Source organism: Callithrix jacchus, chromosome 20, assembly GCF_049354715.1.
Source record: "Callithrix jacchus isolate 240 chromosome 20, calJac240_pri, whole genome shotgun sequence".
In the NCBI taxonomy this organism is placed as follows: domain Eukaryota; kingdom Metazoa; phylum Chordata; class Mammalia; order Primates; family Cebidae; genus Callithrix; species Callithrix jacchus.
Genome location: NC_133521.1, coordinates 19,493,994 through 19,521,399, shown reverse-complemented (window position 1 = coordinate 19,521,399; position 27,406 = coordinate 19,493,994). Strand labels below are relative to the sequence as shown.

Sequence of the window (27,406 nt, the reverse complement as noted above, 5' to 3'; positions counted from 1 at the left end):
TATATTATGCACACATATACATGTGTGTATAATACAAGGACATATATGTATGTATATATACGTACGTGTATATATATCTTATTTCAAGCAGGAAATAATAATTCATTAGCACAGTTTCCAAGGTTTTTCCTCCTCTGCTCCTTTGATACCCTTCCTCCATTGATTCCTGAACTTCAACCACACCATTTTTTGTTAAAGTCCTACGCACACTGTTAGCTCTAAAAAGACTGACTTACTCTTAGTCTTTATCCTCAATAGAGAAATTAACCCGAGGGCAAGGCTGTGTCTGTTTTGACACCTAACACAATGTCTGGCACATGAGAAATATTAAATACAGACGAATGAATGAACAAAGGAAAGGATGGCAGGGAAAGGAAGGATGGGAAGATGGGATGATTCTCTCTCAGTCTTTAGCTCCCATCACATTTGATCTGGACCTTTAATTTTGTAGTTTTTCTAAACAAACCCAAACTCTCAAGTTTTTTACATGCATTCCTCTCTGCTGGTGCTGCTGTCCCTATATAGTCATCTAGAAAAATTCCACTCCTTTCTGTAACTCAAAACAGATGCTGTCTCCTCCTGGTGCTATCTCTGACAAAACCCCTCTAACACACACACACACACACACACACACACACACACACACACACACACTTCTTCCCAGGCACGTTTAGAAACGCTTTTTCAAAGTCAAAAGTGATATGCCTGAGAAGAGAGGGTTTTTTTTCCGAAAGCATGATAGTTTCACGATAGCTGGCACTAAGAGACAGTCACTGAAACTTTGTTGACATTAAATAAAAAGTGAAATTTGCATTATAATCCTTTCACAGTGTGTAAAACTGCATTCTATTTTCATATTTTTTGTTACCACATCATCACATTTAGAATTCTCCATAATGCACTATTATTTTTCTGGCTCCAGGGGGAGAAAGTTCAAATTTCTCCAAAAGTATTATGTGAACATTGAAGAATTGATCATGAATCAAACTTAATGTGCGATTTACTCTGGAGCAGTTTTTTTGTTTCAGTGTTACATAAAATTACACATGAGATTATGGTTTTACTACATTATTTTCTGAAAGTGTTTGTGAAACAAACTATAAAACAACACAAACACACTGAAGAAATGGGGCCTGAAAGGAATTGACATAGATTTGAAATTTGATACTTCTATATTCACCCTAAATAATGTAAAAGGTACCCAGGAATGACCGCGTTAAGTGAATCTGCTTCATCCTTTTGGTGTAAATAGCAAGTAGAAATACCACAAAATCATGGCCGTCTATATAGAGCACCAGAATCTTTAAATATGTTTGTTGTTGTTTAAAAATAGTCTGGATATTTCGCAGTGTCATCTATCAGTAATAATAAACACTCACTGTGATACCACATTTAAACGTATAAGGAAATCTTGAATGCATTCTCTGGTTTGGGGCATACCTTAACCTTTTAAGGTTAGCAATCCTGTTGTTCTCATTTTTTAGATGAGGTAATCGAAGTGCAGGTATATAAACTGGCATAGCACAGAAGTTAGGTAGAAGAGTTAGTCCTTGGAAAAATAATCAGTTGAGTTGTTTCACAAAAATTGCAGTAGAAAGAATGCAGTTCAGAATAGTTTTTTAGTTGTCATTCATTTATCTGTTACGGTACTCGGTATGGAGGCCTCTGTACATTCCAGACTTAACTGCAGTTTGTTCACGTTGCACTGGAGTCAGAGAGAGTAAAAATGAAAGTTTCCTTGATATTCAAAACTTCTTTCTGAAAATCCTAAAAGTGTTCTGCATGTATGTTTTCACAGACTTATGTTACTTATTGCAAAATACCAAAAGTAATAGAGTAGGAGTTGGAGGCTCTGTGTGGATATGTAGCATTGGGTATGGGTTGAGGGAAAGGAGATAGGAGATGCTTTAAATAAATATATGTTAGCAACAAAAAAAAAATCTAATGTAAGTCTGCAAACACACACACACACACGGACACGGAGTTGGAATTTTTGTGCCAAATATCAGTATGAAATGTATGCAGCTGAGCTGTTTTAATTGAGGGAACATATTATTCCGGTAAAAGTATCTATTTGGTATCAATAGTGGCAGTAATGCAGAAGTATGTTATTTCCCCAACACAATAATATTCAGCTGGCTATTTTGATCTATTGTCAACCACTACACCAGTGTATTTTCTTAAATTTACTTCTGACCTCTCCAAGCTACTCTGAATTGAATGAAATGGTGACATCAGCTTGTGTCTGTGGTTAGGGTGCTGTATGTTAGGTTACTATCTTTGAACAACGTGCTAAGCCATTAGGAATTTTCTTGCATTTGTATCCTTAATTCTACAAAGTAAACTAATGAATTACTTAGCATTTACTTCCAAGAAAAGCTACTATAGATGAGAGGAATGGTGGTAATAAAAGCCAATCAGGGTGCTTGTTGGATTAAAAATGAGAAAGTTTAAATAGGGCTCCTGTGAATATTGGTTATCAAGGGCAATGCAGTTTCTGAACTATATCTATTGAACTAGAAAGGGACTGTCATTTCTGAAACTTCCATCATTAGAATTGATATTAACATGACCCAAGGAGCCCATTTTCTCACATGTCACTTCCCACTGTGTTAATGAGAAGTTTCTTCTTACTGTGGCAGGAAGATGACTCTCCAATGTGCATGCTCTTCTTCTCAAAACTATTTCTTCTGTCTAAAGCATTTCAAAAAATTCTGCAAATGAGCAGCAAATCCAGTACCTGCACAATTCACAAGAAATTAGAACAGAAACTCCAATCCTAAAGATAATAATTCTAGGCATTTTTTAAATAAAGTAAAAGACATTGTGCTTTTTCAATATGAAAAGTGGGATCCAAATTAATTCTTTCTTTTTTGTTTCTTTTTCTCTCTCATCGATTCCATTTTTTATTTCTCTTTTTCTCTTCCATCTATTCCTTTTCCTCATATTTTTAGCACTATATTTCACACATGATAATATTCCATGCTGAATAAATGTTTGCACATTTTTTCAGTAAGCATTTTTTTTTGTAACTTCAGTGTAAAATTCCAATCTATGTGATGCTATATGAATCAAACATTATCTTCTTGTGCCTAAAGAGCAAAGGCCAGGCAAATGTTTATAGAAAAATAGGAGATAAAATTCTTAAGAAAGAGACAATCAGCAAAGTCTAAGGCCAGGTATAAAAGGCTCCTGTAGGTAAGATGTGAGCAAGGAAACCCAATGTAGCTTCTCATCTCTTTGCTTGAAGCCTGTGCATTATGCGGCTATCTATAGTAGCAGATATTTTGAAAACAGTAAACCCCGGTACAGACAAACACCACGAAGAGTTTGGAAATACTTTTTGAGTGTCATATAAGGAGTTCTGTCTTTCCTAAAGCTAATAAAGCATGTGACTAGTAGCTCTTATTTATTTCTTTTTATTTTTGGATGGTCATCTCACCAGTCAATTTGGGCTTTAAGAGAACTCTTACAGATTGAATAATTGGCTCATCATTTATATTTATTTATTTTTGTTTCTAATGTGAATCATTTATCAACTCATTTACTGCAGAGCAATCCTTGTGAAGTAGACATTTTCTGCTACATATAGATGAACATATGAGATTAAGAGATGGCAAAAACCATAATTACTTTTGCACCAACCTGAGGTTTCAATGTTACTCCCCCAGGTGAGATTCCACCGAAGACTCTCTGACTTCTCAGGTTGTTTTTATTCTGTTTTACGTGATGCTACTCAGAAGGATGCTGAGAATCACAGGAAAACAGTGACTTGAGGATCTGCTTCTGAGAGATCTACCCCAAATCATGATGCCTGAGAAATTACATGATACAGATACCTCCAATTCTTAATTTTAAGTCATTACTTCAAACTTGTTATTTTTAACTCACTCTTTTATTTTCTTTGAAAGTATTTTCTGTGAATTGGCTTTAAGAAACAGCCTGTATCAGAGTTTTGTAATGAAGTATTGTCCTTTATTGATGCTGCAGTTTTATCACATAATGGAATGAGTAGACAGAGAGGGGAGGAATTAATATGGTGGAGTGTATGGTGGCAGCTCTGAGGACCGGAAGAAAGCAGACTGAATCTTTGCAGCTAGAGATGGGGTTGGCATAGCTGTGGTATGGAGTTAGGGAGGAGGGTGATTGGGCAAGCATTTGCTGAGAACATTCCAAAAATGACATCCTTTCTGATTTTGTGATTAATCTTATGACTAAGATGAAAAGCTTATAGGCTACTGAATATGAATACAAAATTCAACCTAATTAACCTTTGACTCTTCAATGGTCAGTTCAAGTACAGAGATTTTGGTTAGAAAAAAAAATGGAAAAAAATACTTGTACCAGAAATACAGAGATTGGTTTCTATTTATTCTCCTTTCTCAACTTAATATTTCATCACTTAAACTGAACTCCTCTTTTCCTGCTTCCACTAACATAAAAATCCAGATAAACTTCTTTAAAGACAGAAAAGTAAAGAGTGAAAAGAAAACTACCTTGGACCTTAGGAAAGGGCAGGGAATTATCAGTAGAAATCTTATTGTGTTTTCATTATAAATAATGCTAACACTAAAGTTTTTAGAATACATGTTTATTGAACTTATTTTATTTTATATTTTTTGGTGCCAGGCCCTCAGCAAGTATTTTATAAGCATTACCTCATTTAAAGCTCATAAATTATGTTATAATCCCAATTTTACAGGTCAGGGACCAGTAATAACCTGACTAAATCACATATGTGCTACTGACGAAACTAAGATGAGAACTCAGGCTGCCAGGCTGAGGACGCATGTTCTTTGTGAGGAGATGAGGAGTATGTGAGTGGCCTATGGACTAGGACTGTCCTGGCAATCTAAGAAGAAACACCTAGAAATCCAGGTCATGTCTTCAAGCAGCAGAGCAGAGTTTGTGAGGCAATGAAGGTGGATTAAGTGTTATCTATAGGCTTATAAAGAGCATGGGAGATAGAAGCTTTTATTCTGTGACTTTCAGGGAAGATCCAAATTCTTATCATCTTATTCAATAAATCATCTTTACTTAGATATTGCATTTTAATATTTAGGTGTCTAAGATATGTTCATATCAGTATATTCCAAAATGAGAAAAATAATTACTTGTTATACTCTGTTTTATAGTCCATCTGGACTGGTATACAAAATGCAAAATACAAAATAGGCTGTATGTATTATGAACTATATAGAAATCAATTTCTTCTGTTGGTGGGAATATGAATTAATTCAACCACTGTGGAAGACAGTGTGGTTATTCCTCAGTGACCTACAGACAGAAATATCATTTGATCCAGCAATTCCTTTACTGGGTGTATACCCAAAGGAATATAAATCATTCTGTTGTAAAGACCTATGGATATATAGGTTAACTGCAGCACTATTCACAAGAAAAACCACTTGGAGTCAACTTAAATGCTAATCAATAATATACTGGATAAGGAAAATGTGGCACATATATACCATAGGATACGTTGCAGCCGTAAAAAAAAATAATGAGATCATGTCCTTTTTAGGGACATGGATGAAGCTGGAGGACATTACCCTTAGCAAACTAATGCAGCAACAGAAATCCAAATACCACATGTTCTCTTATAAGAGGGCACTAAATGATGAGACATATGGACATATAAAGGGGAACACTGGGGCCTACCAGAGGGAAGAGGGTGGGAGGAGGGAGAAGATTAGAGAAAAGTAACTAATGGATACTAGGCTTAAGACCTCGGTGATGAAATAAGCTATACAATAAACCCCCATGGCACACATTTACCTATGTAACACACCTGCACATCCTGCACATGTACCTCTAAATTTAAAGTGAAAGAAAAATGAAATGAATTACTCGAAATTCTGAAGGTTGAGAAGTCCAAGATTAGCATGCTAAGGTAATCGGGTCCTGGTAAGGGCTCTCTTCTAGGTTGCACACAATCAATGGAGTAAGGGGACTTGCTAGATTTCTGGGGTCTTTCATAAGGGAACTAATTTCATTTGTGAAGGCTTCAGATTCTAATTACCTCCCCAAAGCCCACCTTCTAATGCTGTCACTTTGGGAGTGAGGATTTCAACGTTTATATTTTGGGAAGCATACAAACATTCAAATCAAAGAATGCTGTGTCCTGGTTTGGGTTTCAGAAAATTGAGTACATGCCATTCAAGGATGTCACCATGATAACAAATGATATGAGAGTCCTTCACACTGTGGTATGCACAACAGTCAGCCCACACGTGTTTGTGAAGTGTGCCACACCTACCATCTCATGTGATCCTCACAGCAATCTTGTTAGCCAGGGATTATTACTATCCCCATTTTATGCATGAATAGGGTAAGCCCTTTATGTGGTTGGTTTACGCAAGGCCTTCACAATGACTCAGATGTGAGTATTCATTCTGGTTCCGCTGTTTAACAGTTGTGTTACCTAAAATGTCCTAGTCTCTAAGAGTTTTATTTTTCTGTTATTCATTATATAAGAAACCAAGAAAAGAAGGGTGGGAGAATGAAAAGGAATCTAGCACTGTGCTTGGTGCAAATTTGGTGTTTCATACATGCTTGTTGACCAAAATGTTGAGTCAGAATTTTTGTGCTGTTTAGTCATTCTTGAGAGCTGTTATCATAAAGTCTACTAGGCAATAAAATGTGTGAAGTTTCTATAGAAGCAGCAGGAGTTTTCCAAAATAGTTGAGGTAGACTTTAAAGTTAATTTTAAACTAAGTCATTTCTTTCCCATCAAGTTTCTTCTATTGTGTAATCTTGTAATATTATGACATTCCTACCTCTGATCTCACTAAAGGACTGTATTTATAGACTGTTTTATAAATTCCCATGACTCACCCCATAAAGTCTGTCATGATCTGAAACTTTAAAAACTGAGAAAAATATTCCTGCCTTTGTTAGAGTTATGGGAGTTAAATAGCATGCATTTTTAAAAAAGTTTTCTGTCATTTATAAATTGCTAAGGAAGGGGCATTCTTCACTACCTTCTAAATAGGGAAGTTTATTAATACATCATTTAATAAGAGATGATGATGATGATGAGCCTATTTTTAATACATACTAAGAGCCAGATATTAATTTAAGCTTTGTTGTCAGTCTTCACAACTATTTGTGGGATATAAATAATTCCTATTTCATCAGCAAATAAATTCACACTCAGTGAATTTACTAATTATCCTAGAAACAGCAATACATAAGTGATAGAGATATAATTTGATACAAATTTGAGTTCTGCATGATACATATTTGAATAAGGTATTAAACAAAAACCTTTTCTTTTAATGCCAAATTCCAAATACCCCATTGTTGCTCCCAATGCTTCTTTGGGGCTAGGAATTCTAGGCAATTACTGGACAGCAACCAAATAGCCGTGGAATATGTATCTGATTTGGGATTCATGAGTATCAGTGATTAGACTGATTCGTGTTTACTGTGGCCTCTGGGAAATTGGTTGATGCATGGATGTGTGAAATATCAGCAGTAAGATAATAAAATTACTAGAACCAGAAATGCCTGCAAAGTTTTTTTTATGAATATGATGCAGAGAGTGATAATTAATCCTCTGGACACATTTTTAGCTCTTTTTAGAGTCAGAATGTACATGATATCTGAAGCAAAACACATGTCTGTTTAGTTATTTTACAGTTAAACTTGGAATATCATTGGTCGAATCAACCACCCTTATTCCCCAGGAAAATGGCTTTTGGTCTTCTTTTCATAATGCAACACATTTAAACACCTCGCAATAAACATATCCTCATGTTCAGGATTTTGTTGAGAGCACTGTTAATTCACCTATCTCAGTTTTTAAATTTTCTCTGAATTTCTTCAATTAACCTGGGGAGTGGGGATGGGAATGATTTGTAAACGCCTAGTGTATCGGTACAAGTCAGTGTCTTAGTTTATATTTGTAGTTAAGTCATTACTAAATGGGTAGTTATTATTTCATTTTACAATCAGGTTTTAAAATGATTTCTCAGTAAAATTGCTAATAAAATTAAGTCCTTTTATATATTACTCCAAAGTCTTTAACGATGAGTGTCTTTGGTAGGCAGGATTTAACAAGGAGGTCTTTTTATGACCTTTGAGCATGGTGTAAATGATATGCATACCTTCTCTAATGAAAAGGAAATAGCTAAAAAGAGAAAAAATATATATACATATATCTATCTATATACACCTAGCTAGCTAACTAGTAAATAGCTGTATAGTTATTTATCTAGCTCTCTTCATAGGTAGGTATTGATACAAATTGGTAGATGCATATTCATATGCATACATACACGATGTTTTCAATTAACTCTACTGAAATATTAGCAATACAAAATTCTAGTTGGAAGATTATGGAGAATTTATTTTTTTTATTTTCTTGTAATGGCATAGTCTTCTTCTTTGCCATATAATAAACTATCTATAAAGAACATGTATAAAACTATGCTCAGTATTAACTAACATAGACCATGTTCTAGATTTGAGTTTAATGAGTATCATTGAATAGAGAGTTTTCATGTGCATTTCCTAATCCATCACCTCAATCTTGAAGGCCTTCTTCAGTCTTTCTTCCTAAAATGCAGTTGCATACATCCTTCTTTGGGCCTCCATCCTAGCTTGTTTTAGTGCATTATTGCCTACTTATGGGCTAATCTTTCTAAGTCCACCTTGTAGTCTCTAAAACTTAAAGTTTATTGGGTCCAGCATTCCATAGCCAGGAAGCTAATCTTGGTGTAAAAAAAAAAGTATTAATAAAATGTGATAAAAAATAATTTCTGTTTTTTTTTTTTCTTGATACTACCTGGATACTTAGTGGCCCTGATAAGCAGTTTGACTAGACACCACACAGCACACATATTTTCTTATCTGAAAGAGTTTTCTTGGTAAAAGAACTACTAATATGTTTCTTTGAAATTCTTAATTTAGTAAACTGTAGTGTTGTAAATATGTTAAAAACATAAGAAAATATTAACTGTAGAATAAACTACTATTTAAAAGCAACCATAGAATCAACAACTATCTGTTTTCTATGGACTGAGACTAATAGAAAACCTAAATGCACACTTCACTTAAAATGAAAACAAAACAAAACAAATGGCCACCATCACCAACAAAATGAAATCCCATAAACGCAGTATAGTCAAATCAAAGTTTAACAAAATACATATTTTATTTGAATGGACATACATAACATGCTGCCTAGTGCCATCCTGCTTTGGGCTGAATTCATTGTTTCATATGATATTTTGTGGCAACTGCTAATTATCATAAGCTGTCCAATAAATGTGATGGATTGTCCAATTAACTCTTCATCAGCATCCATTTTTGAAGATGCTACCTATTGAAACTGATGGCAGTTTATGACCTTCATGTTGCATATGCAGCTAATTGCTCCTTGGACAATAATTATTAAGTTTCTTGTGCCTGATTTAGTCATTTTGTTTTATAAATTATGATGCTACTGAGTTTCCCAATTCATTTGACTTCACAACTATGGCTCTCCAAGGATTACTAAAGGTCTGCTGTGGAATGTATGGATCATATAAACATTGAAGTAGATTACAGATGTGTCTGTTTTGTAGGTTTTCCATCGACCGGCATACTGACCTGGAGAGGCAGTTCAACATTAATGCAGATGATGGGAAGATAACGCTGGCAACACCACTTGACAGAGAATTAAGTGTATGGCACAACATAACAATCATTGCTACTGAAATTAGTAAGTGCCTGGGTTTGTTCATTTCTTGCTTGTGAGTTCAATTTATGCATATCCATCATGTGGTAAGCAGCTCCTGTTTCTGATGGATACCTTGGCATTGGAACTTATTTTATTGTTCCCAAGGAGCCTTTGAATGTATCATCTCAACACAAAATAACTTACACTGTAGTAAATTATTGAAATGTTTCAGGATATGTGAGAAGGAAACATTCTTATACCCATTATTCAGTCATTAAAAACAATGTTTTGCATTTTAAAGTAAAAGGAAAAGATTTGGCATAAAACAACAGGTAAAAAAATAATTCAAGAATTGTACACTGTAATTTAAATAACTGGACACACATATATAGATAGTATAGTACATACACTATAGAAATAATTACATATTTAAATATAAACATGCACACATATGGAAAATATAGAAGAAAACTTTATCAATACTCCTTATTTTAGGAGAAATTATAGATAAGTTTGTTTAGTTTTTTTGAGTTTAATGTATTGTATACAGTAATCATGGAATGTTTAAAATTATTTCAATATAAATTCAACGTAAATTTTTTCATAAATTTTGTGAAAACATTTAAGCTATTTCATTTTAGGGGAGGAGAGTCTAGGGTTGTTCAAATAACATGCTAATCTTTCTGTTAACTTTTAATGAGCACAGCATCTTTGCACTTGATAAAACTATTCTGGACTCTCTAAACAATAGCTGTATGGTGAAATTTGGTGCCACATTGTCTTTGGGAACTTACATCTACCTCACCAACTTTTATTATAGAAAAATATGGAAAAGGGACGTAATGTTCACTTTTTTTTCCCTAGCAAAATACATATTGTTTATTATCTGAATATCTATTTTCTATAAAGGACTGGATGAGTCCTTCAAAGTTGTAAGCAAATTCAAAGGAGACAATAAATTCCAAGGGAGCTATGGTAAAGGGAATATGATTAAGAAAATAAAAATCAACGCTTGGAAGGATTCATGGTCACACATATTCTGTAGAGGAATTTAGATGATAATTGTAGGAAATATGCCCTAAAAGTCACTCTACTGTCTAGCAGCTCATGTGAAAACAGAGGAAATATCTCTGTGAAAAATAATTAATTTATATTTTAGAAAAGAGTAATCCAGGCATTCAGGAAAGAAACATTATTTTTTCTGGCTTTGTGATGCGAGGAGAATGTCCTCTACCAAGTCCTATAAAAAGAACACTTGTGTGAAATCATGAAGATTCAAGAGTGAAGAATGTTTATTTCTTACAGCAGCCTTGAGTGCAGGCAGAGAACATGCAGTCAATTGGGTAGTTTCCACACTATCAAACTTTGGCTTTGGATAGAGACAGAGTTTTGGAAACTTTGTGTTTTTCCTGCCTTAGGAGTACTAATTTCTTCTCTAGTGTCTTACCCTGACAGTATTTTTCCCTTGTAACCTAAAGAGAAGAAGCAAACAAAGCATGCCATTTTGGTGATTATCATTTATTAGAAGTGTTAATCACATTCAGAAAGATGTAGAAATATTTTTTTTAATAATTTATTATGTTGAAGACTGATTATTACTTTAAGCCTCTCAGAAAAACTGTATCTACTTAGATGATTTAAGGCTTTATAAAAAGCTCAAAAAACCAGTCTTCTTTAATGTGTATAGCCAATAATTACTTTTAAAATAATTTTCTCATATATTGAACACAATCCAGTAGAGTTAACCTTAATTCATGTTACCTTTGAAACAGGATCTTTCTCTATTGCCCAGGCTGGAGTGCAGTGGCACTATCATAGCTCACTCCACCCTCTATCTCCTGGGCTCAAGTGGTCTTCCTGCTTTAGCCTCCCCAGTACCTGGGCCTACAGGAAGAAGCCACCATGCCTGGCTAATCATTGTATTTTAGGTAGAAACAGGATCTCACTATGTTGCCCAGGCTAGTCTCCAGCTCCTCACATCAATTGATCCTCCTGCTGGAATTACAAACATGATCCACGCTCAAGGCCCATTCCACCTTTTAAAAATGTGTTAGATTCCTTTACTTAAATATCCATCAAGGTTTATCAGTTATCAGCAAAATGTACTCAATACAATGAATACACAGAGAACTTACTTAAGAAATATTTCAGGACAATCCAGAAACAGAAGACTCATTTTCAAGAAATCCCAGACAAATAAGAAAAACAGATACAAAAACAGCCGCTCCAGGGCATGAGCTGATAGCTGCAGGGTGACAAGGCTACCAAGCTCAGTCGGGGAAGATGTTCATTTGCTCATTCATTCAATAATTGTTTATTAACTCTTTATTATTGCTAAGCACTCATCTAGTGACTGATGATATAGCAGGGACTAAAGTAGGCATAAATCCTGCTCCCTCTAGGAGTTTTCTTTCCAGTGGCCCTGGGAGTACCTGCATATGAAAGGGTAGATTGAAACCTGTTGATCTATCCATAAAGAAAGGCACAGAGGTAAGGAATAAGATAATGTTGGGAGTGTTGGGAATTTAAACAATTCCACATTGATGGTGTGAAAATAACTACAGCTACTGACCTCCCTCAATGAGGATATGATTATATTAAAACTTACTTCCAAATACATATGAAAAAATCAAGACTTTATGTATATTAGTAAATAGTTAAGATTTTTAAATGGTATTAATTATTAATCCAATATAACCAAATTACTGATAATATCAAAGGTAGATCAGATAACATTTTCTTCACATTTTTAGGGGAATGATTCAATCATGTTTCAGATTCATAAACTATGGGGAATTTAAAATATATGCCCAAACAAGCATCGACTCTGTTCAAATCGATTAATAGTAGTTGATGGGTTGATGGGAGTTGTCACATCTTTTTTTTTTTTGGTCAGAGATTGAAAACTAAACAAACTACACAGGTGCACTTTGGCCAAAAAACATGCTTAATTCAGATTAAACATCTTAAGAAATGTTAAACTGTAATCTTAAGGATCTGTCTGATTTTGAATATTTGCAGATTTCTTTCTTAGAACAAACAAGGATGAGAATACAAATGAGAGCTTTAAATTTTAGCTGTAAAATATGAGCTGGGGTGGCATAAATTTGAAAACTTTAAGTGTACTATTAAACCTTCTTTGTTCTTAATCATAAAAGGAAGTGGAAATCATAAGATCACAGAGAAATTAAAAAATTGAAATTACTATGAACATAGCTTAGAAACATTTTTTGACTTGGTTTGATTATTTAGCCCATCACATGATGTTTATCTTCCAAAGCCACAGACCATGTCTTGGGGAAAAAATATTAAAGGGAGATTTATAGTATTCATCTGAGATGAATGTTTAAAACCATTCAGAATAACAGAACCTCATAGGAGGAGGTTCTAATAAGGATAAAGAAATAGTTATTCCAGGGAGAACAATTTAAAATTACTCTCAGAATGCTGTCTCATCAGACAAAAGATTTAACAAATGAAATTAGGCTAAAAAGTGGATTTTAGAGAAGTCCGTCGGTTATCTCTTATTGAGTATGTAGATGTCATTCTTTATCCTCTTGTGTCAGATTCACTTAACTGAGGCTGAGATGTTTCACTGTGCTTATTACCCAAGTATTTCAGTGGTACTAGATCTATGCTATCATCATGATCAACTGGCACATCTTATCACATGAGCCGGCAGGTAGATGCCCATGTGCTAACAAGAGATTAGGCTTGTATAGCATATCTCTGCTAAGTATCTCTACTAGTAGCAACCCCATTCCCTGAAACTGCAGGACATGGCTGCTGTTTACCATGATGATGAAGAGTCAATGTAAATTTAGCTGAATAATAAAAAAAAAGAGAGAGAAAATAAACTGGAAAGCCCTTCAATGCATTTAATTCTCATAATATTTGTTGAAAAAGTGACTACTATTACAATAAGCATTTTCCAGGCAAAAAAAACTCAGATACTGGTTAAGTTACTTGCCAAAGTTTCATAGAGAGCAAGGGATGGGGGTGTGGGCACAAGATCAGACCTTTGTTTAACTGCAGAATATATGTCCTTAAACACCCTCCACAGAAACCTCACTTCTATCTTCTTTCCTCTTTATCTTCTTGCTCAATTTGAGCTTCTAATATTGGTACATCATTTCTTGAATCAAGTGAATGGAATAGTTTTTCTGTGCAAAGCAGAAGACTAGAGCAAGGACAAGGGTGAAGTGAAGGAAAGAACAAGTACGCATTTTATTACAGAGACCGAGTAAGAATATTGCCTAATGAGCATAGCAGAGCTTTGGACCTTTTACAACCAGAATCCTAGTCCCATTTTATAGATTAGAAAACTAAGGAACATAGAATAGAGAACACAGTATAGTACATTTTAGGAGGTTATTTTTCAAAGGAGAACATTGATTGGAATTGTCTAGAAAATTGTTTAAAACAAACAAATAGTCTAGACTTCACTGGAGACCTATTGAATTAAAATCTCAAGGGAGAGTTTCAGAAATTTACTTCTCACAACTTCTTCTTTGTTCCCAGATACACACACACACACACACACACACACACACACACACACACAAATATATATATGTACATTCAAACTTGACAATACTGCAAAGGGAGGCAATGAAAGATGAGGCATTATTGGTTTGTTTGGTCTTTTTTTTTTTAATTTTCCCATGCTGATTATAGCCATTAGACAGTAAAGAATACTGAGAATGTGGGAATCAATTTGCATAGAATAAAGTCTCTGCAGGGGCATTGTAGATGCACTGAATGCTGATTTTAAAGTGTCCTTCACAGAGATGGTGAGGGTGTGGAACAGAAAGTTGCAAAACTCTCTGACACTCTTTACCTGGGAGTGAACAATTGGCATTGCATTTGCAGCAAGTACTATTGGTTACCTGCAAGTATTTCAAAGCAGGAAGCATATAATTGCCCATTAAATTAATCTCTTTGAGTTAGTGATAATGCATTGCTCTGGCCCACTACAGCGGGCTGCACACATTATTGCAAATGAAGCTTTCTGCTAATGATGGTTAAATCTCCCAGGGAAAACACTAGTTTTATAGCACTTAAGGATTGTTTCTTCCTGGCACAAGGCCCAGTTGCCAGAATAATTGCTTTGTCCAACCCAGACTGCTTAGAAAAAAATATATCTTTATAGGCAATTCATTGTCTAGAGGAATCTTGGGTCTGGAGTTGGATGGAGTTGGAGTCTTTGCCACATCTTCACCATGTAACCTTGGGTATGTTATTTCTCTTTTACTCTCAGTTTCCTCATCTGTGAATGGAACTAATTATTCTTTCAATTTGTGAATGTAGTGAGAATCGAAATAAAATGACAGTACTATGTCTATTAGCAAATAATTTGCCTACAATCTTTAGAAAGTGACAGATACATAGTGTATGGTCTTATGGCTAATACAGCCCTTATCCTGGCCTTTGAATAACGGCTTCACTTAAAATGGTTTATTTAATTTTTTATCTGTTACCCTTCCCCTTCCTGCAACAAAATAGTTGGTAATCATGGCCTGTGTGTTACTTCTAGGTGCAGTTTTCTGCATTGCATAGACAATAGGTTTGTTCAGGCACGGTAGATTGATCAATGGCTAAGAAATGACCCTCATAATGAAGCAGGCACATGCTTACTAAAAACTTTAGATTTTATAGCAAGATTGTGCTTAATATATGTCCATCTCTCTATATTGCCTATGACATAGAGTGAGAGCTTCATAAAGATAGATAGCCATTCCCTTGTACAGGGTGAAGTGGAGATAGTTGGAGAGAAGCTGTTACTGAGTTAGATAACACTCACGGAAGAGAAGAAGTAATAAGAGTCTACCGTGGGAACTGAATTTTAGGTTCAGTGGTGGTTAGGGGGCTCCCAAATATCACACAGGTTGCAGCAGTAAGACTGATAAGCCTGTCTTGGAATATAGTCATGTGGCAAGTTCCTATCTAGATCCCCCGCTTTAGATAGTTATGCAGGTGCTCTAAGCTGGAGATCAGTATTCTTAGCAAAGAGAGATATAGCGCGGAAAAGTGAAAACTAAAATATGGGAAAGTGAAAGGGAAGCCTCAGTTTCCTGGGGAGGGAATCAGCATCCAAAACATGATGCCCTACAGGAAAGAATTGGGGTCCATGTCTTTCTAAGTCCAAGCAGGTAAGTGACGCAGGCACGAAATGGATGTAATTCTGTGCATAGCCCATGTCAGTTTTATTCTAATCCTTGTGACTCTCTAGCTACCACTGCAATGTAGGCAGCAGTAGGCTTGACTTGGGAATTTCTCCCTGATTTTTACGTTGTTCTGCAACCATTTTACTAATTTTCTCCCACAACCTCTTTCTTTCAACTTTCCTCCCTTTGCTTCTTCTAGTCTACTTAGAAAGAACCTGTTTGAGATTGAGAATGGAGGATTAGATTTAGCAAGGCACTCCTTTAGGATGCCAGTGTGATTAATACCCTCTCAGTCCTAAGCTAAAATATACGAGTAGATAAGAGATCTCTGATACCTATGTCTTGCCCTGGTCATTCCTTATAAACCACCCTCTCCAAACACAACGATAACTCTTACTGTAGATAACTATAGACAAAATATAGAAAGAAGGTAAGCAGAAAACATGAATGCCAACTTTTCAGATACAAGTTGCTGCTAACTGGCCACTCATAGCAAATGGTCATCTCCAGGTTTGGATTACCAGATAAAAGGAAGTAGGAAAGACCCTAGATATCTGAACAGATTTTAAAGATAGGATAAGATTGGGTGGATTTACCCCTCAGGCTTTTGTTTTCCTTAGGGATGGAGAAGTCATTAGGACTTGGGAGAGAAAATGCAGATATCAATCCAGCAGTTGAAGGGAATAGGTAGTGGTTAAGTAACCAGGCTCGTAAATCTATTTGCTAGGTGGGAATCATTATGTTTTCAGTTATCCATGCTCACTCTGTTGTTAAGTTATTTAACTTCTCTCTGTGGTGGCTTAGTTTTGCTATCTATAAAATGGAAAATTTATTTTTTAAAACTTTATATTAAGTTCAGGGGTACACGTGCAGGTTTGCAACATAGGTAAATTTGTGTCTTGGGGGTTTATTGTACAGATTATTTCGTTACTGATGTATTAAGCCTAGTACAATGGGTAATGTGTTGGTGCACCTTTAGAGTTGTGTGATTTAGAGTAAATATATTAAAGTGCTATCATCTTGCCTAACTTAAGGAAATCTTGATAATGTCAATGCTAATATCAATTATTATAGTATTAATCATAATATAAACTCAATTCTATCATTGTTGTATAATTAAAAAGAATTTGCCAGCGAGACATGGGGGCTCACACCTGTAATTCCAGCACTTTGGGAGGTTGAGGCGGGTGGATTGCCTGACGTCAGGAGTTCGAGACCAGTCTGGCCAACATGATGAAACCCCCCTTCTCTACAAAAAATACTATATATATATATATCAGGACTTGGTGTCATGCTCCTGTAATTCCAGCTACTTGGGAGTCTGAAGCAGGGGAATTGCTTGGACCAGGGAGGTGGGGGTTGTAGTCAGCTGAGATAGCACCACTGCACTCCAGCCTGGGTGACAGAGCAAGACTTTGTCTCAAAAAATAAAAATAAAAATAAAAATTTGCCAAAGAGTAACCATGTTTGTCATCAAGCAAAACTGCCCAACTTCATCCAGAGAATCTCCCAAAGTATTTGTTCAGGAACTTATCACTTTAAGATTATTTGGGGACATAATTTTCCTCAATTATGTATATTCAGTAGGAGTATCTTCTTTCTTCTCTCACTCCCAAGTATCTTGTCCAGGTTGGTAACTTTAAATGTCCCTTCCTCATCCAAAACCAAGGTCATTGGCATTGCTCTAACAATTCTTTTATAGCAACAGAGGTTATTAGTTAAGGACATAACCTATGAAGTCAAATTGCCCAGACAAACGTTGGGTCTAACATATGTTAAATGTGTGGCTTAAATAAATTATGCAATCTTTTTAAGCCTCGGTGGCTATACTGGAAGTTTGTTTTGGGAGTTTAATCAGATGACGCAAGTAAAGTACATAAACAGAGCTTAAGGTATGGTGAGGACTCGATAATATTCTTTGTCTTTTCTCTTTCATTCCCCTGCCTTTCCTTTTCTATCCTCCTCTCTATCCTCTTCCAGATAAAACCTGGTGCCTGCCACCTCTTACATTCCCTATCATCTCAATCCTGCATCTAAAGGATGCTATTTGTCATTCATTGTTTTCCTTTATTGAAACCACCTGGGCTTAGAGAGAAAGAGGGCTGAAAGAGTCCTATGGAGATGGTACTATGTATTAATTCACCTTTGCTGCATAATACACCATGACAAAATTTGGTGGCTTAAAATAGTGTTTTTCTTCTGGTTCTGTGGAGCAGCTGGACAGTTCCTTTGATTTCAATTGGTTTTGGTACTTTTGGGTCAGCTAATGGCTTATGTGGGGCTGGAGGTCAATCTTGGCCTTACATATATATATATATATATATGGCGGGCTGTTTAGTCCAGGGTGCACTAGCAGATATAGCTTGTCTCTAATCCTCTAGTAGCCTGGCTTAGCTTTTTAATTATATTCTCAGTGTTATAAGAAGCAGCAAAGCAACAAGGAGCCCCGGTGAGCAAGCACTTTACAAGCCTTTATTTGCATCCAGTTTGATAATAGTTCATTGATCCAAGCAAGTCACATGATCAAGAACAGCTACAAGGGCAAAAGAAGTGATGAGAGGAGTTTAGAAATAGCACGGCCATTCTTTTTTTCTTTTTAATAATATACTTCGGACTGGGATGCTGAATCTCAGTATGTAAGACTGAGGAATATTGATTTGTAGTTTCCACATAATTGCTCTCCTGCTTTCTTTTCAGAATCTTCTTCTCAGGATAATGCCTACATATTCAAAATTCTTTGCTCCAACCCCTTATTTATTTGGTCCAAAATGATTGAACACAAAATTCCTCTTTTTATTATTTATTTTTTCTTCATTTTTATTTTATTTTATTATTTATTTATTTATTTAAAAACAGAGATGGGGTTTCCCTATGCTGTCTAGGCTGGTCTCAAACTTATGGGCTCAAGAAATTCATTGGTTTCAGCCTCCCAAATGCTGGAATGACAGGTGTGAGCCACCACGTTGTCCAATATTTCTAACAGCCATCAATTGGTTAACTATAGATTCCTTAGAATTTCATCTTAAATAATAATTTATATTAACTAATTACATCTATTATTGCATTTATGATGCTTAGAACAACTGCTGCATACATACTATTGTAAGCATTAGCACTTATTACTTCCTATTTCCTCATACTGTGGTTGGATATGATTCCTTTGCTATAAGTTCTCACTTTGTTACACGTTTATTTTCTTTCAAATGACTGGTCAAACCTTATAATCCATATTAATTTGGTTGAGATTTTGAAAACACATTTCTAAGGAGAGAAATAGATAAGGTTCCTGTTCTCATGTAACATTTTATTATTGCTTTATCCTTGGGGCTTACCATAGTGCTTTGGGGCTCCCCAAAAATATTCGTTAAATGAATAAATGAATAAAGAAGGAAATAATGAATTAGTCTCATGAGGGAGTACCCTGATGAGTTCTAACCCCAAACAGACACTATTAATTGATTGGCAGGGAGGATCTTTGTTTTAACATACCCCACATGCTCTTTGTTAAAAATCCCATGCAGATAGGCACACATGCATTATGGCTTTCTGGATTTTTTAAAGTCTTTTTTTTTTCTGAGTGACTGAAACTGAAGCTGAGACAGAAAGGACAGAAAGAACTGTGCTTTCCTTGTACAAAAATTGTGGGGCACTGACTGTTCACAGGGAAGGATCCCCACAGAATATTAACCAATCTTGGGAGTTAGAGACCACGAGAAAGGATCTGGCAGAGAGGAGCCTCAGGTCCCCTGTCTCTTTCCCTTAGGAGTCAGGCTTCTGATCTTGGACCCTTGATTTTTTTCTTCCCTTCTGAGAGCCTGGAGGCAAGCCCTCAATAATGCCAGCCCACACTTCATTACCTAACAAGTCCGTTTATCAGTTAGTCTGATCTGTATTGAGCAAGTGCAAGCAGGTTACAAAGCAGCAAAGCCAAAAGAATGAAAACGCAGCACATTTTCTGATTACAGGAATCCCTAGTCCAAAGCTCTGGGGCTAAAACTAGGCACCAATTCCATCTTTATTCACCCCCACCCACCTGGCATTTCAGTACTAGGTCAGGTAGCCCCTTAGCCAGATGGCGGCATGTAAATGATGATAATTTGGCTTCTATTTCATTTGGAGTGTCAGTTACTCTACTCACTTGCTTGTAGTGCTAATATTTTCTGGTTCCTAGAGCCTCTATAGGACAAGGACTCACGTCACATGTCACCCAAGTTTAAAGGTTATGCTATTTGTCACAAGAATAAGTTATGCCTGCTCCTTTTATGGCTGCCAATACTGTTTACCCTGCAATTCAAATTGGCTAAGAAAGAAGAAACTAATATCCTTCGAGCAGCATGTTTGGGCTAGGCACGTGTTGATTTCTGGAGACGTATTGTCTGTTTCAGCCACACTGAAATCCTTGGAGGAATGATGAGGAACCATACTCTGAGATGTGGAGCCACTGCCACAGGTCCACACAGATCCAAAACTCACAGAGCAATTCTTTCCAAAAACATAGTACTTCCATCTTCTCAGATCTGTATTATTTTCTTAAAATTATATAAACAATACACCAATACCCAGTACAGATAGGATTCAGCTCATTTCTGTAAGTTTTCCATGTGCACCAACGATACATTAAGAAGTGAGCACTTAGAAAATAAGGCATGACTGCTTTAAGCTTTTGCAAAGCAGGGTCAACAAACTAGAGACATGCATTTAAAACTTGGGCAAATCATTCACAAACAAAAAAAGCATGTATGTAGTGTGAAGTAGGGTGAGATTTTTCCACTACATGGGAGAGACAGTATTCTCTGTGAAGATTCTTTGCAGGAGTTTTTGTCAGGGTTGTGAAGTAGCAGTAAGAGACACATTTAAAAATTGGGAAATGGCTCATTCAAGAGAAGAATGTAGATTATCTTCTGGAGATGAAGGAAATCAGGAATATGAAGTAGATATGGCTAGAAAGATTTAAGTAAAGCCTATTCAGTTAAGTGATGTTATAGTTGCCTTGGGTGCCAGATCAAGGAAATCATCTTATTCTCCACATTAAAAGGGCCCATCAAATGCATTGAAATAGGAAAATATAGGGCCCAGAATATTAGCATTCAAATTCAGAAGCAGAATAGGTTATGAATGGAGTAGTGAATCCATGACATACAGAATAGGAAAGGAAGGTGTTTCTTAAATTTTTTGGTGTGTCTGAATCACCTAGAGGGCTTGTTAAAGCATAGCTTGCTGGCCAGGAATTTGTATTTCTAACAAGTTTTCATGTGAGGCTGATGCTGCTGGTCCAGGGACCATGCCTTGAGAACCTTAGCCATAATCCCTGCAGACATAATTCAGGCTAAAACTAAAACTGCATTAGAGATGGAGTTTGAATAAACAGAAATTGGCATCTGGTTACAACTAATGAGGAAACAAGAAAAACAAATTCTGCTGGAGATCGTAAACCTTGACAACAAGGACAAATATAATTACAATTAAAAGTGTTGCAGCTTCTATGTGCTAGGCAGCATTTTAACCCTTTCTCTGCCCTTTAACATATTTAATTTTCACAATAACTGCATGTGTTAATGCCATCAGTTATTTCTTCTAATAAAGGAAATATACCAGAGGTCAGTTTCATCAGATTTAATCCTGGCATTGTTTCATGATTCAGCCCAATTTCTGAACATGTAGCATCTCTCATCTCCTAGGGAAAACCCAATTGCTATTAAGACATAATGTGTGTGATATCAACAAATCAGATTAAGGAAAGATGACCCATACTTTCCACAGCCTTCCTTCATCCAGTTGTTTATAAAGGCGTTTTGAACACAATGAGATATTATTGGTAGGCTTTCATCCCCACCAAGGTAACTGCATGGAATGGTTAGGTGGGGGAGGTTCAGGTGACAGTTAGGAATTTAACATTTGCATTTGTGAATGTTGTTCCAGAGGAATTTGGACCTTTAGAAACCTCTGCATTCTGAAGTTTTAAAATAATTTAGAGTTTAAATGAGGCACTGATGTTGGAGTTTGAGTGCTCCTCCTGCCCTCTCAAATAAGCCCAGAATGATGCTGAAGTGTGTTCTACACTTGTTGCCATAATTTAACAGTGAATGCATAACATTAGGCTAGAGAAAGGAGATGTGGATGACAAGAGAGGAGGAAAAAAGCTTGTACATTGCAGTCAAATAGATATTAATTCCAGTCTAGGTTCTCTTAAAAATTTCTGGCACTGGGGAGGGATACATTGGGAGAAATAACTAATGTAGGTGGCAGGGGAGATGCAGGTAGCAAAACACCATGGCATGTGCATACCTATGTAACAATCCTGCAAGATCTGCACATGCATCCCAGAACTTAAAATATAATAACAAAAAAATTACCTGCTTGAGAGAAAAACTTTCCTCACCCTATATAATTTATTTCTTATTGGTTAAAAATAAGCTATAATACTCAATAAAAAGCTGTAACTCACTCGAGTTGATGTACAGAATATGTGTGTGTGTGGGTATGTGTACACACATACGTCACTTGACCTAAACATGTCTTCAATTAGCAAGCACTGTTTTTAACAATGGTAATGACAAATCTTCATCAATCTGTTCTTTCCGTTAGATTATTCTGAGCTTGACATTTAAGGGACTCTGACTTTTTAGATCCTCTCTGTCCAAACTTTATTTTTGCTTAGTAAAACAAATAAACAGCTCTAGTACACTATAAAGAAAAATTGGTTAGGAAAAGTGTTGGTTTTTTTTTTCTTTCTGGCTTTTAAATACAGCTTGTCATTAGATTTGTGTGTGAGGCACAGTAACCAAATCTCTGTGCTGGTTCATATTTGAGTATCTCCGGATATAAAAATACCCATACTGAGCCAGCATTTGATTTCCTGCTGAACTGTTTTTCACATTTCCAATATAATTATGTAGCAGCTACCAAGAAACAAAAGACTGAACTCCACAGAATACCATAGAAACCCACATTTGTTTATTTAAGAAAAGATATAAAAAGAAGACAAGACAGAAATTGATGTGTCAGGTGACTTCTCAGGGTAACTGATACTTAAAATAAATCTGTGAATATCTGGATACCTATTAAAAATGATTGTTTAGACTTGGATTTTTAAAGGCAATTATATAGTTTACAAAAGGCCCCTGGCATTTAAAGAGGAGACCGCAGTGAAAATAAGGACTGAACTCGATATGTTTTTGTTTGAGCCTTGTTTTCCCTGTGATTGTTTTTGTCCTCAGTAGTGTCCAGCTTAAAGCTTTTTAAGGTCTCATAAACCAGTCACTAAGTGTCCCAAATAATTGCAAAGTGAACAAAAAATTAGTGAGTTGAACACATTTTTTTTGTTCTTTTTTTTTTTTGGCAACCTATCTTAGGCACTTGAGACACAGATTGTTGAAGACCTAGTTGCTGGCTTGGAGGTGAAGGTTCTGTAGTGGAGAGGGCAACTTTTGGACTACAGTTAAAATGTTTAACTGAAAGGGATAGAAAGCATCCAAACCAGAAATAGGAGGAAGAAATGAGTTCTGTATGATGGTTGCTCTGGTGCCCTTCACAGTCAGTCTAGATGCTACCATGTGGCAAGTGAAGAAGGAAAGCAAGAATGTTAGTGGCATGAAGCCATCCAGGAAATTTGGAGATTTTTACATGCACAGGAGGCTATTGTTGATCTTGGCCTCTGTCATTCATTTATGGTTATGGCAGACTTCATTGTATGTCCATGTGGAGATTGTGCTTTAGGAATGATTAATAGACTAACAAGAAATCCTCAGTATAAAGAGATATTCAAGGCATAACTTTGATTTCAGAAAGGCTGGAGAAACTTTTATTTTGCAGAGTGGTGCATCAAAGAATCATAACTTAGGGAAATGGCCCGGATGCAAAAAAAAAGTCGTACATACTCTCTCAAGCTCTCTATTGGTTCACTGTCTGGATCTGTAACATTAAATGATATCTGCATATGACAATAAAGAACAGAAAATAAACCAGCATTTAAGATGCTACTTAATCCAAGGAAGAATGCTGGTCTCTGTGTACTTACATTTCTTATTTCTTTCAATCCCACTGTTAAGACGGATGTAACCTGAACACTGCTTTAGAAACGTGGCATGCAAGACTCAGAAAAGTCAGGGCACAAAGAAAAGGCCATAGATCTAATAAAGGGAGGTTCAAATCCACCAGATTTGATATAAAAACCTGAACTCTCTCTACTCCTTGATGCTACTAAGTATGATAGATGGGCAAACATCCTTTAAAAAAGTTTCATCTTTGTACAAAAAGTTTCGAGTGCATCATTAGTCACCAGTCCATGTAATATAGGAATAAAAAATCCAGGAATCACATTGCTTACATCAACTTGGTTGCAAAATCATAAAAACAGCAGTCATCGAACATGGCATGTTTATTTTATCCCATATAGTTTGGCCATGAAGTTTGGTTTGCTGTCACTTTCACATGAATAGTTTGGTTTTTCTTTTTAATGTGCATATACTATAATTATTTTATCTGCAATAGAAACATCCAATTTTAAAGGCAATGAGGTAGGTAAAATAAATCCATTTGGAAAAAGTTGATTTAATCCATGGGATTATTGTAATTGTATCTCTGAACATCATAATACTCTTCAATATATGAATAAAATGAGACAGCTACTAAGTTTTTGTTTGCATTTCTATTTGATAAATATTTAGTGTTTGTGTACAGCAATATAGTGAAGAACACAGATTTAGACAGAAAGATATGGGATTGTAAACTGACTACGATATCAGTAAGTCATGTAATGTTAGTCAAAGTACTCATTCCTTTTGAACCTCATTTTTATCACACATAAGTTGCAGATAATAATGTCTTTCTATGTTGTTGTATAATGCATCTAACATAGTAATTCATTTTAAAGTGAGTAATTGAAACATATGAGGGGAGATTGGGGCAACAAACTTTTATTCTTTAAGACCATAATATTCAAAGTGTGGCCCAGGGATCTTTGGAGTCTTTGAGGCATGTTTAAGGGTTCTGCAAGGTTGGAATACTTTTTATAGTAATATGACAGCACTGCTCTTATATCTTTCCAGAGACTAAACAGCACTTGTTAATATCATACTGAGCCATTAGCTCAATGGCTAATGGAATCTGTGTTTCTATATTCTTGTGTGTATGTTTAATTTATAATATGGTAAATATTGAGAGGTATAACCCAATAATGAAATTTTAATGTATAAAAGGTTTTGGGGTGCTTTATTAATTTTTAAATATGTGAAGTGACCCTGAGACCAAATTGTTTTGGAACTGATGCCTTAGAAAGGCATTTATGTTCTCAACTAGCTTGAGGTAAATAGTTTGAGATATAGCAAGAATAAGGATTGTTACTATTAATATATCTTGAATATAACATCGATGGAAACAGTTTATTACCTATACAGTACTGGCTGGCTATTCAAAGAAGTAATTCTTATAATGTCTTTATTAGGATTCTTGGTATGGTGTAGACACTCAATAAATGCAGATAATTGTAAAGAGCAGAGTGAAAATTAAGGTAGCCCCAGAAGAAATATGTTGACATTGTAATTTACACTTTTAGGGTCTTACCAAATAAGGTTGCCTTATCAAGAGACAAAATTGTTCCCAGCCCAGGTGAAGACTTGCCCATTGCTAACTCCTTTGTATTACCTTTTCAGAACAATTAATGGGGTCACATGGATAGAAAACGGGGAAACTCATCCAGGCACTGCCAGAGAGAGAGAGAGTGTGAGAGAGAGATAGAGAGTAAAGAGAAAGAGAGAGACAGACAGATGAGACAGAGACAGAGAGAGATACAGAGAGAAAGACGGAGAGAGAAAGACAGAGAGACGGAGAGAGAAAGACAGAGGGACAGAGAGTGAGAAAGCCTGAAGTGCCCTTCTAGGGACCAACGTTGACTTCTGGAACTAGGGCAGATTATCAGTATATAAGGCCACTAAGATTTGAATTATACATCTTACCCTCATGGCTTTAACTCCATGTTTTCCAACCACGTTTGGTGATTACTTTATTCAATAATATATACTTACTTAAACAATAATAACAATAACAACCATAATAATAATAGCTCCCATTTCACCATTTATTGAGGCTTCTTCTCCCAGTGCTTAACACAAAGCATTTTGAAGAGTCACCCATATGCTTTATAAAACTGCCTCATGTACTGGGGAATTTTATTATCAACACTGTAGGAAGGAGAAAATTGGACAGCTATTGTATCTCTCTGAGTTCTAAAGACTGCAGCAAATAATTGATGGAGCCAGGCTTTGAAGCAGACCCTCTGCCTTACCAATATGCCACACTCCAAAGCTTTTGGTAGACATTTTATTTTTTATTGTAACTTAACGAATTAGTTTTATTGTTAAGTGACTGTCTTCTTAGAACGTGGCTAATGCATGTCTGTGCTGAAGAAACATTCACTATAGAAATGTGCTGACCCAGACTAAAGTTTCTGTTCCCGCCAAACTAAGGACAAAACCCTAAATCTCAGTGAATCTAGCCGGGTGACCGGCATTTTGAAAAATTTTGTCGTAAATGAGGGCCGTTGCTAGAGAAAAATAACTTTGGCTTCCCTACTTGTTATATGATAGTAACAGGAATTCTTAACATTTCCATTATGACACCCTATACATTGTACACGGCTGGCTCATTTTATATACTTTAATAACTGTTCTTATCCTATGCTTCAGGTGATGTAGCCAGAAGTCAGACAGCTGACTTATTTCCTGAAGGCCATTCCACTAAGAAACTGCAAAGTTATTCTTCAAGTCTAAGACTTTTCATGAATTCATAATTAGAACATGCTTAATATTCAGTTTGCAAGCACAGATATACATCAGTAGATTCAAGTGATATAAACTGTGGCAAGGCTAACAATCATAGCTTCTGTTGCTCACATTGAAAATCAACATCAATTTTGTAGAGTGATAATTTTACCTAGAAATGGTATGAATAGTGTCATGCACACACACAAGTCATGCAGAAATCACTTTGGTAGACACTTTGGGGAGTGTCAGAGTAGCAGAAGAAATGTAATTTAGAATGTAGGTATTTTCATGTTCTTCAAGAGAGCAAGATGCCTGACGGCTTGTCCATAGAATGGCCATTCTCTCCTTTTGCTGCAGATTGCTTTATCCAAAGCACATACATGGATCCCAACAGTGAAGTGTGCTTGCAGCTCAAAGGTTGGTCCTGCATTTTAAAATGCCAGGGTAAAGTTGGCCTGAAGCTCCTCTTCATGACATAAGTAACTAGCATAGGACAAACAAGTGTTAACTTTTTAGCATAATTGCCTTACAAATAACTTTGGGATGAATAGATACCGAAGTAGGGAGGTTATGTGATCCCCATTTTATAAAATTGAGATGAAAGCGAAACCACAAATGAGATACCACCTTACCTCCGCCACCATGGGTCATTACTAAAAAGTCAAAAAGTAGTTGATGGTGTGAGTGTGATGAAAAAAGAATGGGAATGTAAACTAGTATAACCTCTTTGGAAAACAGTATGGAGATTTCTGAAAGAATTAAAAATAGATCTACCATAGCTATCTACCATAGCCATCCCATACTGTGTATCT

General features: G+C 35.9%; 1 protein-coding gene across 5 annotated transcripts in view; it reads left to right on the top strand.

The window, feature by feature from the left end:
• CDH8 (cadherin 8) overlaps nt 1-27,406 on the top strand; it is a 394,777-nt gene that overhangs the window by 244,137 nt on the left and 123,234 nt on the right. For all 5 annotated transcript variants that reach the window (XM_008985982.5, XM_035282357.3, XM_078358200.1 and 2 more), the window contains one exon: nt 9,573-9,709. In XM_008985982.5, coding sequence (XP_008984230.2) covers nt 9,573-9,709 — 137 coding nt within the window. The remainder of the gene's footprint in view (nt 1-9,572; nt 9,710-27,406) is intronic.